The sequence below is a fragment of the Protomyctophum bolini genome (genome assembly GCF_963924005.1).
Source record: "Protomyctophum bolini genome assembly, chromosome: 6".
Lineage (NCBI taxonomy): Eukaryota > Metazoa > Chordata > Actinopteri > Myctophiformes > Myctophidae > Protomyctophum > Protomyctophum bolini.
In genome coordinates this window covers 18,344,870-18,364,055 of record NC_137867.1, presented here as the reverse complement: position 1 = coordinate 18,364,055, position 19,186 = coordinate 18,344,870, and the positions used below count along the sequence as shown (strand labels likewise).

The window sequence follows — 19,186 nt, the reverse complement described above, 5'->3', positions numbered from 1 at the left end:
AGGGGGTCCCTACGTCCCGGGGACTATAAAATATCTATTTGAGACATAAAATTATCTCAGCCGGGACGGTTTCGGGACTAGAGGAGTTTTGAAAATGTACATAATCATGCGCATACGGGCAGCATAAGACTAGCAGCGTTGCATAAATGTTGCAGCGGCAACACACTTCAGCCACAAACAATTACTGCAAACTATTACTGCAGAGAGAAACCCACAAAACAGGCGCAGCAGTCTGTACCCTCATGTAGCAGTCAGAAAAATGCTGCGTTATTTGAAGAGATAACTTTTTATAAAACTATAAATAAATAAACTAAAACAATTGCTCAGTGGTTTAGGGAGTTATCGTTGTGTCTTCCTCTGGAAAGAATCACGTATACTTTAAAGAATAAACAGAAGATGTTGGATAAGATATGGGGAAGTTTTATCCAATATATTACGGTTAATGATTTGTCTTATTTAATGGTGGAGACTGAGGTTGTCTAATTGTGTTCTCTGCAGCTGTTTGGTCTTGTTTGTTGTTTGACTCTGTTGTTGTTACCATTCAAATGCCATTATTTTGTTGTACTGTACTTATATGTGTATGTACTGTATGTTATTGTTTTGTTTTTTGTTTGTTTTTCATTTTTAAGTAATAGTATTGTATTGTCTGTATTGTGTATTGTTTTGTTGTATTGTCAAAAAATGCAATAAATATATTGTTAAAAAAATAAAATAAACTAAAACAAGGCAGAAGAACAGGTAGACAGACCATTCACACAGGCTCAGCGCTCCCTGCAGAGAACGATGTACCCCTCCCTTTTCCACATAAAAAAAATCAGACCCCTCTGAAGTGAGTGGTACTGTACTGTACTGTACTGTACTGTACTGTACTGGCCCTCCCCCTGGCCTGTGTGTGTCTGTGTGTTAGGCTGTGAAACAGTGACACTTGGTGGTGAACCAACGCTATAACGCTATTTTCGTGCTCGAACACAGGGACAGACCCAGCCACACACATAGCTGTCTATAAGAGTGGTTGCACCACTCAAAAATATTCATATGATAACAGCCAAAACTTAATATATAAGGGTAGACGTAATAAGCCTAGGCTTCAGTCTATACCTTTTTTTTTTTCCAGAATAAGAAAATGAAAAAAACTGATGAACTAAGAATGTTTTGTATGGAAAGAAAAAACAAACTAATAAACTAAACTAAACTAAATATATGTAAGGAAACTGTCGCTATTGTTAAGATCCATGAAAAGATATCACACAGTGGTGTTACCCTAACACCCCACACTGACAACTTCGACCCGCAAGTGAGAAGATCACAGTGGGCAAGTTGAGGCTGTGCATTGATCAGCCCTGTGTCTGAGCCTGAGGTTCTGACGAACGTCAGTGAAAAACTAAGTTCAGTGCCACACAAGCAGACTGAAAGCTTTTACCTACTAATTACCTAAATATTCTGTATTGTGACTGTGCTTTTACTAAAATATTAACTTAGAACACAAGGATATATTTATTTTTATTCAGATTTTCATTACTTTGCACATATTCAGAAATGCAACTGGCAACCCCTCCAAAAAATGTGGTTACCCCTCTGGGGCTGATCTAAAGATTCTAAGAAGGCATTTACTTCAAGGATTAATGCATTTATCAAGGATTATTATGATACCTTGATACCTATTATGATTCCTTGCCACTTTCAAAAGCAATGCTGTAAGTCTTTAAATAACCGTTATATGTTCTGCCCTCACATTAGTAAATAAATCGGGACTGAATACATTCACTTTGGGACGGTTCAAATTATCTTTTGGGACGGTTCCGGGATGTTGGTGAAAAACTTTAGTCTGGAGCCCTGGATCACTCCCATCATCTCCCCGTCAACAGATTCAAGACACAGACATCCTAATGGGATCCTTTTTTATTAGGGTCCTTGGACCCTAATAAAAGCGAGACAAAAGCAATAAAAGCGACAAAATGTTTCATTCTGATGTCACACTGTATCACGATATTTTACATGCACGCACGCACACTCACACGCACACACACACACAGGCCCTTAGGGGTAAAAATTATACCCGTTTACTTTTTTATATATATATTTTTGGGACTTTTCGCGATTTTAGTGATAGATATACAGTAGGTTGACAGGAAACGGGGAGAGAGGTGGAGGGAAGACATGCAGCAAAGGTCGTCGGGATTGGGACTCGAACTCATGACACTCTGTCAGGTTGGATTAAGCCTAGGTGCCCAGACAGCTAGGCCGGCCCGGGCCCAAACTTTAATATTATGGCTACAGCTGTGCCACTGCATTCTGGATCAGGTGTACATAGGTAGGGAGGCAGGCACACCAGCAAGGAAATAACAGCATTTCAAGCATGGCCCGGGCAGGAATGCATCTATTATGGAGAGGTTTTCTCATAAATGGAACACAGAGCTTCATGGTTTGTTTTTCCATGCACGTCCATTTCCTCCCTGCTGCTCTCTGACTCAGATAGTTTCTATATTGGAGGTGTTTACTGTGAAACTAGGCTGTGTGTGCAGCAAGGATTCTTCTGCAAATGTACTGTGAATATCGTGAACAGACAGATGGAATGAAATGTATCCTGTGTGTGATGCAGAAGTCTGTAAGTACAAAGAGTAGCATTCATTTCAGTGGTAAAAATGCACTCAGTGAGGTGCCACAGGGGGGGGATCACAGTCTATACAACAACTCACGCATGCATGCACACGTGAGAAAAGAATCAAGACAGACAATATTTCTGTTTACCTACATGTCCCCCTGCTCCCCAGAATCACAGTTCGAAAAAGAGTCAAAGACACAATGAGAGTAAATGGCTCACAGGCTCTAAAACTTAAAGGGACACTTCACCCTTTTTGCAAAAAGATATGTTAATGACGTTTAGAAGCTTTAGAACACTTTCCTGGGGGTCTTTATGTGTGTATCACAAGGAGGAGCATGCACCAAAGAATTATGGGAATTGTAGTCCAGGAAAGAAGGGAGACCAGTGTCCCTTTAAGGCATCTTGTAGTAAATGAATAATACCACTACTAGGACAGTCTACCAGTATAATGTTCACCAAGTGGAGGTGTAAAACAGGCTCACTAACCATAACATAAATATCCATGGCAGTATTAGTGGTTTTGGATGCACTGCAATGTGCAATACACCTGGGGTGTATAGTGAAAGAGATACAGCAGAATATCCGATAATCATTTACACTTGAGGAAGGAGTGCCCTCCATCTTAGCCTTTGAGGAATCCTGATACTAGAAGCAAATTTCTAGAGCATGTATTGGATTTGCCTGCCGGGGTTTCACACTTTGCTGAAATCTCAGGAAGCGTATGACGAAAGGCCTCAGGGGAGCCCAGTCCTTGGATGGAGCCAATGAACGGTGAGCGCTCTTCAAATCCAGGCCTTAAGATATGGCATAGATTTGCTTCTCTAATGTCAGATCACTTTAAGTTTTGTAGAATTGCAGCATTAGATTTTGTCTCAACCACTGATCCATCCAAGGATTTAGTAGACGTATGTCCTGTTATTTCACTTGTAGTGATGATAAGGATTAGAACTGGTAACTTATGATACAAGTAACACACATCATGGATGGTTTAAGCAAAATAAACAATAATGGTGCTGGAACTATCCAATCAAACAGTCATCTTCCTCTGCACTTCTCTTTATCAAGAAGGTTGATTAAGTTTTCAGCCAGGACAAAGTCAGCCAATGTCTCTACTACAATTAGCGGCGGCTAGGGAGACCGTGTGTGAGAAAAGGTCTGCCTGCTCGCACACCACAATTGCCCAATTGCCTCAATATTTTCCACAGAAAATCGGTTTATGCTCAACGTCTACTTTTAATTTTTAATTTTACATTATTTTTTTTGTTTGGCCTATGTTTTTGTCAGGATCTCCTCAATGGTCAGTAAGAATACATTGAGCACTCATTCAAAGTTACTTTGAATATGCATGCATGCCCTAAAAACAAGGCTCCAGACATCCCAAAACAAACTGATCAGGCCTTACTCCTACAACTCATCTTACTGCTGCTCATGTTGCCAGGTTGGGATGGGTACAGGACAGAGTACAGCAACTTGCAATGGGCCTGGTCTACAAGATATGCTACACCACAAAGACACCGACGTACCTGTCAAATGACTTCCAAAATGTCAACGCCATCCACAATCACAACACCAGAGGGAGCTCCACAAAATCATGTTCCAACATGCTATAATCATACCCACTATTCATTGCTCACTACATGGACACAATTACTACATTTTCCCACAAATAACACAACACTGCTAACTACCTAACTAAATCTGCACATGCCCCAAGGGCGCTGTTTTCAAGTCAACTAAATTAGTCACAAGTGTTGCCCATTGCTCACACACCACGCACCACTGCCACAGTGCCACAATAACCCATGTATAAGCGAAAACCTGACCTTTAACAGATTAAAATCATTCAATCGAAACAATAGGTGTGTTGTGGTGTTGGCGGAGGCTACGTGATGTGTGTGCTGTGCTGTCAGCAATGCAAGCATCTGGATTGGAGTCTTTCCTGATGCTATTCTGCAGTTTCTCCACCATGCTCTCTTCATGGTCTAGATTAAAAAACATCCATAAAATACATATAGTATATAATAAGGTGCACAACTTGGTGTCCTGAGGAAATACGTATCATTTGACACAGTGTGGCGCCAGTGCCAAAAGAATCTAACCCTAACCTAACATAACCGCACGCCGTAGCCACATATCCGGAATGTCAGCGTGTCTGAATGCCACGCTGCTATGCTATATGCTTACAAGACGGGTCACTTCCGCCCGCCCCGGAAGTGATAGCCGTACATACTTGAGCCAAATCTTCATTCTAGGCTATGCATCGTCGTGGGATGGTTTCACTTTCTTAGCGTGATGAAAGTTAAGACTTTTATAAGGTTTTATAAAATTGCCTCATTTTGAGATAAGGTACTATTAAGCGTGCGTGCGGCCACGTGCATGTCAGATCCGTGTGGAGGCTGTCTAACATGTGAGTAAAAGCAAAAAAAAGCAATTAAAGAAAACCTTTTTTTTAATTGCTGGATTAAATCAATTTAAAGAAAGACGAGTTCCCTCATTTTGGCACAGGCGGGTCATGGAGAGAAGAACGAGGTCCCGCGTTCTTGGCATAGATTCGGTTAATATACCGGTATATTATTGAGTATTTAACCCATTTTGACCTGAGATCAGATTCTAAAAATCTCTGTTTGAAAATGACAGTTTTCTGAAAAAGCTATGTTTCTATGTCAGTCGTTCTTCGATTTAAAAAGAAATAGCAGACCTACAAGCTCGTAGCGCGCTATGAGCTTGTAGGTCTGCTATTTTTTCATAGCATAACCAAAAGGGGTTCCCGCCCAAAATGGGTTAATACTAACACTATTCATAATCACTGTGCACCGTGACAGATGATTGTTGTGTCTGATATGCGTACCTCTACTATGGTGGTTTTGGCTGCCTTGCACATGGGCTGGTTGAAGTTCCTCGCCGTTTTCCTGTCCGAAGAGAAGGACAGAGGTGGCTATAAACAAAACAGATTTTTTTTTGTCCAGTCACTTGTTAAAACAAAACCTGAAAAACAGAGGTGACAGTGAAGACCTTACCACAAACGCACAGCACATCAATATAGGTGGAAAATTTTAAAACAATAAGGACTACCCAGTACCCATGTCTGCTTTTCAGAGCTGCTTAAAAAAGTAATCAACACTGTTGAAAAGGCTTGTAGATTACTTGAGGTGAAACACTGCTCTCTTGTGAATAAAGACTGAACTGCATCAACTGCAGCAATATCAATGAATAGGAAGAAAATGCCATTCTTAAAAACAATGTGTCATTCACACATTTCATTTGTATTGTTGCTTGGCTCATTTCAGCAATTTAGAGCAGGGGTTTTCAACTGGTGGTACGTGGATCACTGGTGGTAGTATGTGGTTCCCCCTGGCCATGTCTTTAGTAATGTACTGTAGGAAAGTGAAGATTTGTTTGCCCATCATTTTATTTGGTTCTATTTTGGAGAAGCTTAATAACAGAGTTATTAATTATCATCATATCAGTTGTCATTTGAGGAGGCTTATGCTTCAATTCCAAAAGTACTTCCAATCCACAGACTGTCAAGAGAGGCAGATATGAAACACAGTCCCTGTTCTGAATGAGTTGTCAGGCAGAGTTTACAGTAAAAGCTAAATTAATGTTACCTTCAACCTTTCTCAACTAGTGGTCCAAGGACCACCGTAGTATTGTGCAATGAATTAACAGGATATAATATATAATATATAATTTAAAGCTTTCCTCCCTCAAACCATTCAAATTCAAATATTTTCTTAAATTTGATGGACTTATGACATATGATTTTAACATAATACATTTAATTTTATTTATTTATTTACTTTTTTTTTTTTACATATTCCCATGGTCCACCTGCAGGCCTAACCATGTCATGGACCACTAATTGGTTGAGACGCATTGGTTGAGATGCATATTGTTACCAAAGTAAACTATTCTTAGCTAGTTTCTAGCAATGTCTCGTCATAGAGAGCCCTCATCTCTTTGATCTCCACCCCTCGCCCTGTTCTGGGGCAAGCAGAACCATAGCTGAACGCTGTAGAATCTAGCTAACAATTCATGCGCTTTGCGTTTGTAAATTTACTGATTTGCCTACTAAAGATTGAACAGAAAACGAATGAAAAGACGAGGCTTGCGCTCAACATACCGTACAAGGACAAGCTATGAGGAAGAGAGCGTTATTTCTGCAAAATCGGGGACATTATGCACACACAGAATGGAAAGATGATTTTGACAGCCCACTTTCACGGCTACAAGTGCATTGGCCTACCTTATTGAAGGAACGAGCTATTATACATGCTATTAATTGCTTTGCTTCCATAGCGAAACATCTGCAGGAAATCTTTCATGCCATGTTTATTTCTGTGGTGGGTGCTCAAACTGTTGATTCGGAACTAAATTAATTAATCCGGAACACCAGGCTTTCCACCAAAAGTCTGCTGTCTTGCTGGCCGAAGTTTGCATGCTTTTCGCTTGATGGAGATGCAAAAGAATCACAACCTGAACCGATACACCCAATTAAAATAGAAACCTCAGATTATATAAAACTTGGAATTTAAAAAATCGCTTCAGATTAAATGATGAGTGCTCGACTGTTGCCTCCATTATATGCGCCATGAGTGCACATTTTTGCTTGATACTTGATACTTGGTTGTTTGATAGTCGAGACAATAATATCCTTCCTTCTAAAGTCCTTCTGTTATGGTACAAGTATGAAATGAGCAAATCTGCACAATTCTAAGTCAATAAAGTGGTATGAAATAGCATGGAAAAGTCACTGTTTACAATCTCTGTCATGTCACTCTAGCAAAGTGATTGATCTGTGTCTGTCTATAGCCCTCACTTGCCCCACAACAGGGCTCCGGGCTCCCAAATGACAAATGTTAACACCCTACCCCCACATTCTGCCTGGCCTTATATTGCCATCACAAGAAAACAGAGGTGCCCAGGTTGATTCTTAGTCAGGGTGGTGGTCACCCTGACTAAACCAAAGGTCAAAACTAACTAAGTGACTAAACCAAAAGGTCAAAACCAACTAAATCCATTTACAGTATTATGTATGTAATGTGACACTTCGTCCTTTTGAACTACAGATCTCATCTCATGGTATGAAAGAAATAACTGTCCCCACACCCCTACAAATAATACCATCCATTACTGAATGGCCTGAATTTGCAAGCACGTGCTGCTTATGGTGCAAACATGACAAGGTGATTAAGAGAAGTTTAACGTGCTCTGAGGTGAGAAGTAGCTGAACCACAGGAAAAGTAAATATTTACACTGTCGTAAGGGAACATGTGGGCTCCAGTACCTGAAGACAATGTTTCCTGCTTTGTCGGCTTTCCAGGCCTTGATCAGAGCAAAGTCTCCAGTGATAGCCTTTTCCATGATGTAGTTCCTACCGTTGAATTCCCGCACCTGCACATATTCAAGACATCATACATGCAGTATTTATTTACAGTAGTGCTTTTCTAAAAAGTTGCCAAGACGAAAAGGAAAAAGCAAACTATATGGCTTAGTGCTTAACCACATTAATCCTATTTTGGGTAATTATTTTAGTTATTTATATATAGTTTTTATTTATTTTAAACAGCAAAAAATACCAGATCCACAACACATTGCTATTTGCAATGCAACACGTTGTGAACTTCTAGATCAGCAAATGTATATAGGCCTTAAGTGGTTAAAAAGTAGAAATGCAATTATGTCAGAATTTGTCACACAGAACAACAATGACACACCACTTAACTCAGGTGACTCATGGTGGCTCTATTCAGCAACAAACTGCTGTTTGGAAAAAATCCAAATGAAAATTGTGAAGAATATCTAGTGGTTGGCATTCATTCAAATAGATGACATGCCATGGAAGAACAATTAGTTTGCCCCAGCACTAAACTGATGCGGGGTGAGTTTATTTTATTTATTTCAAGTGAAACAAGCAATATGCCAATAGGCTGCGTTCTGACCTCCCTCGACTCGCTTGCAATGGCGATGGTGCCATCTTTGTTGTATTTGATGGGGGAGCCTCCCTCTTGGATCAGTGTACCATAGCCGGTGGCTGTGAAGAAGGCTGGAACTCCTGCTCCCCCTGCTCTGATCCTCTCTGCCAGGGTACCCTGAAGGTGGGGAGGAGGAAAGCAAAGAAACAGATTTTCAAACAATATATGCCATTTACTGAGCAACAGTCAGATGAAATATAAATGACAAAATAGTAGTTTTAAGAGTTTAGCTAATTCAAGGCAAGGCTTGTATGTACGTAGCATGTGTAGGTATGCTGGATTTGCCAATGTTGCTGTGTGTGTGTGTGTGTGTGTGTGTGTGTGTGTGTGTGTGTGTGTGTGTGTGTGTGTGTGTGTCTGTGTCCAACCTGTGGTGTAAGTTCCACCTCCAGCTCCCCAGACAGATACTGTCTCTCAAACTCCACATTCTCTCCAACGTATGAGGAAATCATCCTTTTGATCTGTTTTGTCTTGAGGAGGAGGCCAAGCCCGAAGTTATCCACACTGTGCTTGCGCACACACACACACACACACACACACACACACACACACACACACACACACACACACACACACACACACACACACACACACACACACACACACACACACACACACACACACACACACACACACACACACACACACACACACACACACACCAATTAGTGTTTTAAAAGTGTATAGACACATGCGAGACGACGCAAAACGCATCACAGAGGCCCCAAATAGGCTCTGCCTGTCACACTTTTCCAACCCGGAAGAAGGGATGAAAAGGAAGTATGCGCTGGGTGAACTGTCACGTTTTCCTTTTACTTTATACCTGATGTAAACAGGTATAAAGTAGTGATCTTTCTGGTTTTATCCTCGTAGCAGTTTTTGTATTGACCTACTACAAATGTCAATCAAAATGTTAAATGTAGGCTATATAAAATTGTACAATCCTATGCGGTAGGCTATATTAATGTCTGTAGTATGATGTATGAATGCCTGAGAAAGTGTGTGTGTGTGTGTGTGTGTGTGTGTGTGTGTGTGTGTACAAGTTCAGTGTTGTTCAACATTTTCATGTCAGTGACCCACACATCCTTCTTTTGAAAGGTTTTGTGCAAGAATTTCAAGAAAACCCCATAAAGACAGTTTTTGTTGTTAGACTACATTTAGAACAAAATTATACAAAACTAGATTGGTCTATACTGTGTAGTCGAATAAGAGTGGAGAGTGAAACCTATGATTTGAAGTCATTCTTATAAATTCTCTCACTGAGCTAACTTCTAGTGAGTGACAAAATGGTAAAATGTAACTGTCCCTCATTTTTCTGTAGGCTTCCTGAAACTCAGTCAAGGACCCCTGTGGGTGCCCTGACCTCACTTTTTCAACCAGTGTATATGCAGCAAACTTTTGAGCATTAGCACAGAATCATTTACTACTACTTGCTATTAGTTATCCATACTACAATCTGTATGATCACACACTCTGGTATATTTCCTTTTCATTATACCAGCCAAGAAGAGAACTACACTCATTCATGAAGACATGAGTATTCTATCTATAGTTCAAAAGCAACTGTTCCAAAGCAGTTGTGGAATGAGGACGACAGAGAACCCTGCTTTGTCCTTCACTCAAGTCCTATGTCAGCTGACGAGACATCTAGGTCATGTGTGCTTAGAATACAAAAAGAAAATCACATGATTTACCCTGTTGCGCAATAAAACTTGCATGTGTTGTGCACAAAACGGTAGTGTGTGGGTGTGTTCACAGACATAATAATATTTACTGTCCATGTGCACACCTGTGCCAGAGCCAGAGGCATGTTAAAGTAGCCAGGCCAATGTCTCCATGTTGAAATAAAAGCCACCGCCCTTTAAGTAGCCAGGCCAATGTCTTGATAAAAGCCACCGCCCTTAACCACTTCAAGGGGCTGATGATTGTATTGTAAATATGATAGTGAGTTGTTATAGTGTGTTTGTTCAGTTACTGTCTCCCAGTCTCTCTTGTTCTTTAAAACAGAACATGCTATAGTAGATTTTCACCAATAAAATCAGGTCAAAACTGGTAAAATGACAGTATCTGTCTTTACAATGTAATCCTCCAGTAGGGAATTACCCTCTCAAAGTTTTGCTTCCATGCACCATTGTCCATCTCATATTACACCGCAGCCCATTGTTTCTGAGTGAATGCTAAAGCTAGAGTGCTATATAGAATAAAGAAGCACTGTTTCTATCTACATTCACTCCAGAATGATCTATAGCTCACCAAGCAAATGAAAGAAAATATGTATTATCATGCTTTTTTATTTTTATTTTATGTGCCTATTTGTATTGTTTCTCTTATGACTAGACTGTTGAAGAGCATGGCCTTTAACATACAGTACATCCTGGAAAGCAAACATTTTGACTATCTGTCCCAAGGGTGATAAAGTCCAACTTTGGTTAAAGCATACTGGCAGCTTTCAGCAAAGCCATATTACCACTTTTATTATTTTCTGGTTGTGTTTTTTCAGGCACTAAAATATAGCAATAGTTTCAGTCTAACATTGCAGTCGTGATATAATGATATAATGGTGAAATGTATTCACTTCATGGTATACTGATCATTAAGCAAATGACCAGTTTAAAACTCCTTACAACCTGATTTTGATAAGGCAACCTGGCCTAGAATTTGAGATGCACTACCAAGTCCAATATTATGTTTTCATGCTGCCAACTTTATCATCCGAAATAATAATAAAGTGTATAATAATAATATCCGTAGATCAAAATTCAACAATATTTCACAGCATAGTAGACTTGGGTAGTTCTGCAGGTTTCTCCTCCATGAGCTACAGACAGGCATTCAGACTAGTGTGCATTGTTGCCGCTCTAGCTCAAAAACTTCATAGGGTATCAGATACCTGATGAAGGTTGTTTAGACCGAAACGTTGTAAGTCTGAATAAAACTGCTGCTCTATAAGTGAAGACAGTGTGTTTCCTCTCATGATTCGCATTTGGTTGCCGGCTCCTACGCACCTGTCATTGTAGTTGTACATAAGGCCTCTTCTCTACCAACCCTTCAAGGATATAAAATCTAATATAAAATGCATATTGTTATAATCATGATCGCCCATGTCTGTGTACTTGAACGTGAGACACAGTGTACTTGATATGTATTGTGTACTGCCTGATCTGTAGCATACTTTATAGTTAGGCTACGAGAGACATCTCAGACAGCAAGGTCAGCCTTGCTGCAGTAGGCACGTTTGTTATTATGTCTCATATCTTGTTGTCATGTCATTACGATCCAGCACTGTATATGTTCCCGTTTGTGTAATAAACTTTGTGAACCTTTAGCGTGATACTGTCTCGTGTCGCGTTATTGTTCTCCCGGGCCCGCCGCCGCAGTCGCCGTACCGAAGGAATACTTCAACCGGATTATCACACACCACCCAGCCTGCACACACTACCTGTCTGTCAAACCAGACGAGGGTCCAGTACTGAGTTTACAACACATATCACAATGAAACATGCTGTGAGCTTGTAGAAAAACATTATTGGAAATTTGAAGAATGCCCAAAATAGGTTCACCAGACTTTTACACATTTATATGAAAGCCATTTTTTTGGAAGGAAAAAAGGGAAACAAATTATATTTATACCGGATATACAACAATAATGTTATTCATATTATTTAGGAGTAAATAGCACTGTGCCCCTCAATCTTTAAACAACCGTGGTTGCAGATTCTGGCCATGATCAAATTGAAACAAACATCTTCTTACAATTCTTTATGAAGTCCATTTACTGTTGAAACAACAACTTTGGATTTTTGAGTAGAGCTTTTGGCTTGACAACATCCTTTATAAAAAATCTTCCACCACCATGGAAGGCAACGCGTGTTTTAGGTTTAGGGTTGCATGTAGGTACCTGCACATGATGTTCACCGTCATACAAACAACCTCACACACACACACACACACACACACACAAACACACACACACACACACACACACACACACACACTTACCCAGCATTGTTGCTTACTGCCGTGAGACCGTTAACGCCAGTCTTCAGTAAACTGTTTATAAGGTTCTCTGGGATTCCACACAACCCAAAGCCTGTATATAAAGAGAGACATTAGTTATGCAATAGAACAAGTCAAATGCTTTGAGAAAGGTCATGGAGATAACACAATGGAAAGTGCCAGCCTGGAGAGACTATAAATATGAGCTGTGAGATCCCAGTACACAGTGCACATACACTGTGTACATGCACTGTACTAATGGCACAGAATAAGTACAATGTACAATGTGGTGATACTTGTTTGACTGCAAGGTTGAACAAGGCTGTGCATACATATGCCCAATCAAGTTAAACAGTCTATTAACCCAGTGGTTTCCAAACTTTTCAGGTCGAGACCCAAAAGAGAACTAACAACAAACTAGATCTACAAGCTTGCAATGCGGCACGAAGCAACACGTTCACTACTTCTTCTTAATTATTGTTCTTTTCTTTTTTTTTTACTCGAGTCGTGACCCATAAAATTGGTCCGTGAACGGCAAATGGATCGATTCGAGACCCACTGCTTGGGAAACAGTGCACTAGCCTATGGCCCTCATTTATCAACCGTGGGTACGCCAAAATATGGGTGCACGCCGAAATTGCCGACATTTTTGACATTTACCATTTCCGGCAAAGCTTGAAATTGAACTTGACAACGTTCAAATCCCACGTCTGCTCGTGAGCTTGCTTACGCTTTTTCCTTGGCTGTTTTTCTGTCGTACACAAGCGGAGCAGCCTTGTCTGAACTGCTGACACCGTCACAGGCATCTAAACATATGTTTTCACTCCTAAAATGTTAATATAAAACGGTATGTGTATGTAAAAAACAAAAGAGAGATTTCCAACTAGTAATTAAAATCGTGCAATTAAAAACAATATAACATGTTTACAATGTATTAGTTTGTGCTTAATCAAACACTGCTTTACTGGCCTTGTTATGTGAGCGCACTTGTGAGATGATTTTGGAGCGCATGCGGTGATGCGGCATATGCGATTATGATATTATTATTTTTTTAAAGGCATAAATGGACTGCACGCCTTTATTTCCAAGTGACAATGACAAGCATACAGCTTGCCTATTTGTAGTAAGTACTAGCAGGCTATAGGCGTAAGGGGCTTAATCATTCACCATTTATAAGTGCTTAGACAGTTTTGACAGTTCAGATAAAAGCGAGATCATTTTCGGGGGTCGGGAGGACGGGACCGCGGTGTGCGTCGCCAACTACCAGCACACATGCAAGCGGCAAGCCTTCATCCATATGTTTATGATTCGTTCATCAATGATCAAATCACTACATAAACGTTGATTGTGACTGCCTTGACGACATGATAGCCTTTCTCTCATGCAGGCATGTCACCCCACAGGACTTTAATATCACAGCAGTGCGCAGTATCACGCCTTCGCCGTGCACTGCGCACGAATGGGTAAAATGTATATAGGCCAGCCTACAAACTAATTCCATTCATGGCGATGCGATGTCGATGTACGTGTCATGTAGGTGCGTGCGTGGACATGACAGCAAGGCAAGCGAGGTGAGAGGGAAACAGACAGGGTAGGCCTACAACTTTATTTAATTCATGCAGGTGTTCGTTCTTTATTTAACAAGACACCAGTTTAAGGGCTTGCAAGTTGCGTGTGCTTCTGCGTGTGTGTGTGTGTGTGTGTGTGTGTGTGTGTGTGTGTGTGTGTGTGTGTGTGTATGAGAGAGGTGGGTGAGGCGGGCAAGGCACGGGAGAAACCTTTTTTCCTTGTTTCCATGGTTCCCACAGGTCGTATTTCATGTGTTCAGTCGCAAAAACGAGGGCGAGGCTTGATTTCATAGGGCGTGCCAGATAGATTTCAGCCGTCACATTTATTAACGTCAGAACGAAATTAAGGAAGGATCAGCTGTTTGCGATCACTTTATAAATGCCGTGGCGACGTGGGTGTACTACGAAACCTGCACTAGAATCTGTGGCAGATTTTACACTCGATTGATAAATGAGGGCCTATATGTTTATAACACACCAACAACAGCATTTTGCTCTTAATAAACTGGGTGACACCGTCAGTCGTCACTGAACCGGTGCGGTCCTGACTGTACAGATTACCTCCCACTAGAACAGTTGCACCGTTTGGGATGTCTTTCACAGCTTCTGTGGGATCTGTGTAGAACTTAGAATTCCTCTGGCTGGTGGTGGAAAAGTAACAGCCACATGTCTGTGGAAAGAGAACAAATGCATTTAAGTATAAGCTGTGGAGTGGATAGAAACAGAACAATGTGCGAGGGGGAAACAGATATATACAGCTTACGGGGCTGATCCAGTTTATACAGTCAAAGAATGAAAAGATAAACAAAACTGCTGAGCAAATCCAGCAACAAAGGGAGCAGAGATTTAGGACATCATTGTACCACTTCACAGTTCGCAGACTCAGCTAGAAAATACATTATTTCACTATTTCACTCAACTATGACTAAAGATTAGCTAATTCATTTGAAAATTATGATTTACAGCCTTAAGCCCTAACCACACCAAAGGGTCAAGGCGGTTTTAGCATTGTCCCTGCAGTGTGATGTCTTGTTGCACGTTGACCCTAGTGATTCAATGCATCATTATTCCATCTACATTGTATGAAAAACAGTAATGCACCTTTCAAAGTAAAACTAACGACCCACTCTGTTTTGAAGCCCAGATTTCCCTAGGTTGTGGGTTGTGTTCAATTTACAGTACAGATATGTTAACTCTATCTATAAATGCACCATGTCTCTGTACATCTGTCTGTACTTACGTCTGTACAGCTGTAATGCACGTAACTAGAGAACCGTTAGCACCACCAACTTCAAATTTGACATACGCATTCCACACCCCCACAGGAAGTGCAGTGCCTGGTGACGAGTTGGTCGGACCCACGGTTGTCCAGAACCACCACAAAAGGCTCTTCCTGGGCTCTGGACAGGGCCGCTGCCCATGCTCCATATATGGAGCTGGCCTGACATCATTCTGACATCTGCATAGACTCCAGCAGGAGATGGGTATGCCTGACAAAGAACTCCATATATGGGAATAAAAGGGACATAATAACTGGGTGGGGCATGCATTTCTAACTTGCATCGTTCCAAGTAGGCCAGTGCCCAATCGGCAGTTCCTGACAGTTCCTGTCTTTTCCTTCCTGTCTTTTCCATGTGAGAAAACCATCTGGTGGACAGTCAGTAAAGGGTGTAAAACTGACTGTCTACCAGGAAGGAGTTCTTATCAAGTCAACTTTAACTCCATCTGGGGCCATAGGGCTTTCATTTTCAGACAGAATCTCATTCCTCACCTATTGCTTTATTCATTAACCCTTGGCATAACTAATTATGCAACAGTTAGTTCCAACCAAGTAATTTGATTGGTCTGTCATTATCTATCTTAGATACACTGTAACAAACTTTGCACCGCAAAGATGGACATTCTTCCACAAATTACCTTTAGGTAAAATATGAATGGTAGTCAAAAAGTACAAAGGGAAGTCAAGATACTTGAAGATGTGCTCATATGACAAGTCCAAGTCCAGTTGAGTTGGCAGAGCGAAATAAATGATTACAAAAACATAAACAATCTGTTGTTTTCTGTTTACTGTTAACTAATAAAAACTGTTGTATAAAAGCAAGATCACACTTGAGGTTGTGTTGAATATCAGTATGGCTGTGATTCAGTTGTATAGGCTTAGGCTGCCCAAGAGAAACATTCACCCCGTTAGAAATATTCCCTCATTAAATGTGCCACGGTGGTTGCAATTATTTTGGAAACCAGAAAATGTTTAACAACCTTAAAATTATAAACATATTTCAAATTGTGAAATTCAACATATCCTGTAAGGGGCCTTATGATGAACAGTCTACTCTATCTCAGGATAACACCATTCATCATATCTTGGCTGTGTCTGAGATGTTATAACCAAGATGTCAGAAATATAAACTGGACTAATGTGTATTCTACTCTGGGGCTAGAGCCTTCTTTACATATTATTTTTATTAACATCTTTAAGAGGAGTGTATACTCTATGGCTATACACAAGACACATTTTCACTAGAAGAGCAGGAGATGGAAAAATGAATCATCATTCCTTTAATAAAGTTGCTCTACATATAAGCTTATTATGCTCTTGGATGTGCTTCAATTGTTTTCAGGTCTATTTATGGGTGCGAGTCTATTCCATACACATGGCTGCAATGGAAACATTCTCATCAGCTGTGTGACTCGTGTGAGACCATGCTGGTAGTAAGTTTGCAAGAACGATCTCTGATATCTCTCTCTCTCAACATTTGTAGTCGACACACACACACACACACACACACACACACACACGTCAGGCTCGTACTTGGCCTCACCCCCCTCACCCCTGCCCACTTTGACATGCTGGAATGGCTTAGGGTCAACGACAGAGTACAGCATCTTGCAATGGGATACACCACCAAGATACCCATGTACCTGTCTAAATACTTCCTTAATGTTAACGAAGTGCACACCCACAACACCAGAGGGAGTGCAACAAACCATGTACAACCCAGATTCGGCTCAAACAAGGGACTACATTATTTTCGCTCCTATGCCACCAAAATGTGGAACGCCCTACCAACAGTCATTAAGAATCCCTTGACTCCTTCAAAACCACTCTTTGTTCCGTTCTTTGGCTATATAGAAGTGTCTATTTGTACTTCTCTAAATGTTTTGATTAATTGAACAAGGTGGACACTCTTGTAAACAAGTGTAATGCTTTATTGGGTCGTCCACTCACAGTCTTTTGTATTGAGTTGTGCTTGAAATTCTACTGTAATTCTGCAAACTGTTAATAAATATTTCAATCAATCAATCAAACACTTAACACACACACCCCTCTTGGAAAAAGATACAGCACACGTCAATGTCATCCAACTAACTAAAGTGCATGTTTGTGAGGTGTTGATGCAGTGAGATACAACTTACAAGTTCCAAATTGAAATATATACTGCATTTAAAATAATATTTAAATGGATATTCAAAACACATTGTTGGATTTTGCATAAATTGCATCATATAACGTTTCAAATCTCAGGACAATCGGGAGGTCACATGTATTTTGTGGAGGTGACTTACTTACTTTATTATTTGACCGATATGCTAACAGCCTGATTGGGTCAGTTGACGGATGAACCAACAACCTCTCTGGCAGTGCAACAGATAACAAAAACAAATAATGTATAATGTAATAAGTGATTATAAACCTTATTTTAATTTGGACTGTACATGTCTCAGTTAGCCTCGGTGCTCACTACCACTGGTCGAATTTAAATGAAGGTCCAGAGTACTCCAGAGGAACCGAAACGTCTGTCAATTTGAATTAAAAAAGCTCATGCTGCTATGCAAGAGCAGACAGCATTGTGCAGGATTTTTATTCATGAAATACTTTGCTTCAGTTGTCACTGTCCCGCGCACTTTACGCACAGGTCTGCATCTGAACAAAGTGAATGTGCGAATATTTGCTTTGCAAAAATAATACTGACCTTGTTCAAGGAATGAGTAGTGAGTGAGTAGTAGGAACCAGATAGATTTTTGAAGAACACATTTTCCACCCTCGTCAATACTTTAAAGGCCGCCATGTTTTAGAGGTGTCAGATGGCTGCTAGCAGTGCAGCACAGGGGAGAGGTTACGTGGGCCGTGGGTTTTGAGGCACGGGTTGTTGTGTTGACGGGGAGGGATGATGCCGACTGAAGGCTCGCAACAGTGCAGCTAACATTAGCTGCAGCAGAGCCTGGCGGCTGACAGTCAGTCTGCAAGTGATGAGCGCGCTGTGGGCGGGGCGGGGCTGGGCACAGGAGGCGTGACCAACAGAGTGACAGACACTCGAGCTCATTAACATTTAACTGCTTCACCGCGGGGCGTGCGTGTGTGCGCGTGTGTGTGTGCGCGCGTGCGTGTACTTACTTTTTATTTTACTCCCATTTATATTCAATATTTCTTTGTACATACATTGTTTTGTTTTAATTGTTTATTTTGTTCCACTTTTCCTTTAGCAATGTAAACGTATGTTTTCTCATGCCAATAAAGATCATTTGAATTGAGAGAGATACAAAATTACACACATTCTTATGATGAGGATAAGCAAGTAGCCTAGCCCTATACAAAATGTTATTTCTCTGTCACTCTGTGGAATGTCGACCTGCGCAAATTAAATCTAGACAGGCATTTATTGAGTAGGTTATTGAATACTATACTCTTATGCTTATTGTTATTTTAACTTGTCTCAATTAGTTCTATTTTACTATTGCCTTAAATGGCCCACATTGCAAATACATGTGTTTATACTTTGTACTTTTATTAATATTCTTTGTTTGTTTGATGTATTCCAAATAAGACAACCAAATAAAAAAAAAAAAAACACAGGCTTTTTACTTGCGAAAGGGTCGTGCGACAAAGTAAGTATACTTAACAAAATAAATATGACAAAGTATAATAATTTAATATGATAAATTCGCATTTTATTCCATTTCCTCTGTCCTCCGTTATTTCTATAACACAAAAAGGAAACATAAACACACTTTGGGGCACGTGAATAATCCTAGGCTCACGTGAC

At 40.5% G+C, this 19,186-nt stretch overlaps 1 protein-coding gene across 1 annotated transcript in view; it reads right to left on the bottom strand.

Annotated features, from left to right (window-relative positions):
* The window catches only part of oxct1a (3-oxoacid CoA transferase 1a), a 69,646-nt gene extending 51,287 nt beyond the window's left edge, over positions 1–18,359 (bottom strand). The window contains exons 1-7 of the mRNA XM_080765237.1: positions 18,116–18,359; positions 14,703–14,811; positions 12,577–12,667; positions 8,946–9,081; positions 8,545–8,694; positions 7,890–7,996; positions 5,451–5,511 (exon numbers count right to left, since the gene is read on the bottom strand). Of these exons, the coding sequence (XP_080621363.1) occupies positions 5,451–5,511; positions 7,890–7,996; positions 8,545–8,694; positions 8,946–9,081; positions 12,577–12,667; positions 14,703–14,811; positions 18,116–18,211 (750 nt within the window). The 5' untranslated portion in view covers positions 18,212–18,359. The remainder of the gene's footprint in view (positions 1–5,450; positions 5,512–7,889; positions 7,997–8,544; positions 8,695–8,945; positions 9,082–12,576; positions 12,668–14,702; positions 14,812–18,115) is intronic.
* Positions 18,360–19,186: the final 827 nt, after the last annotated feature.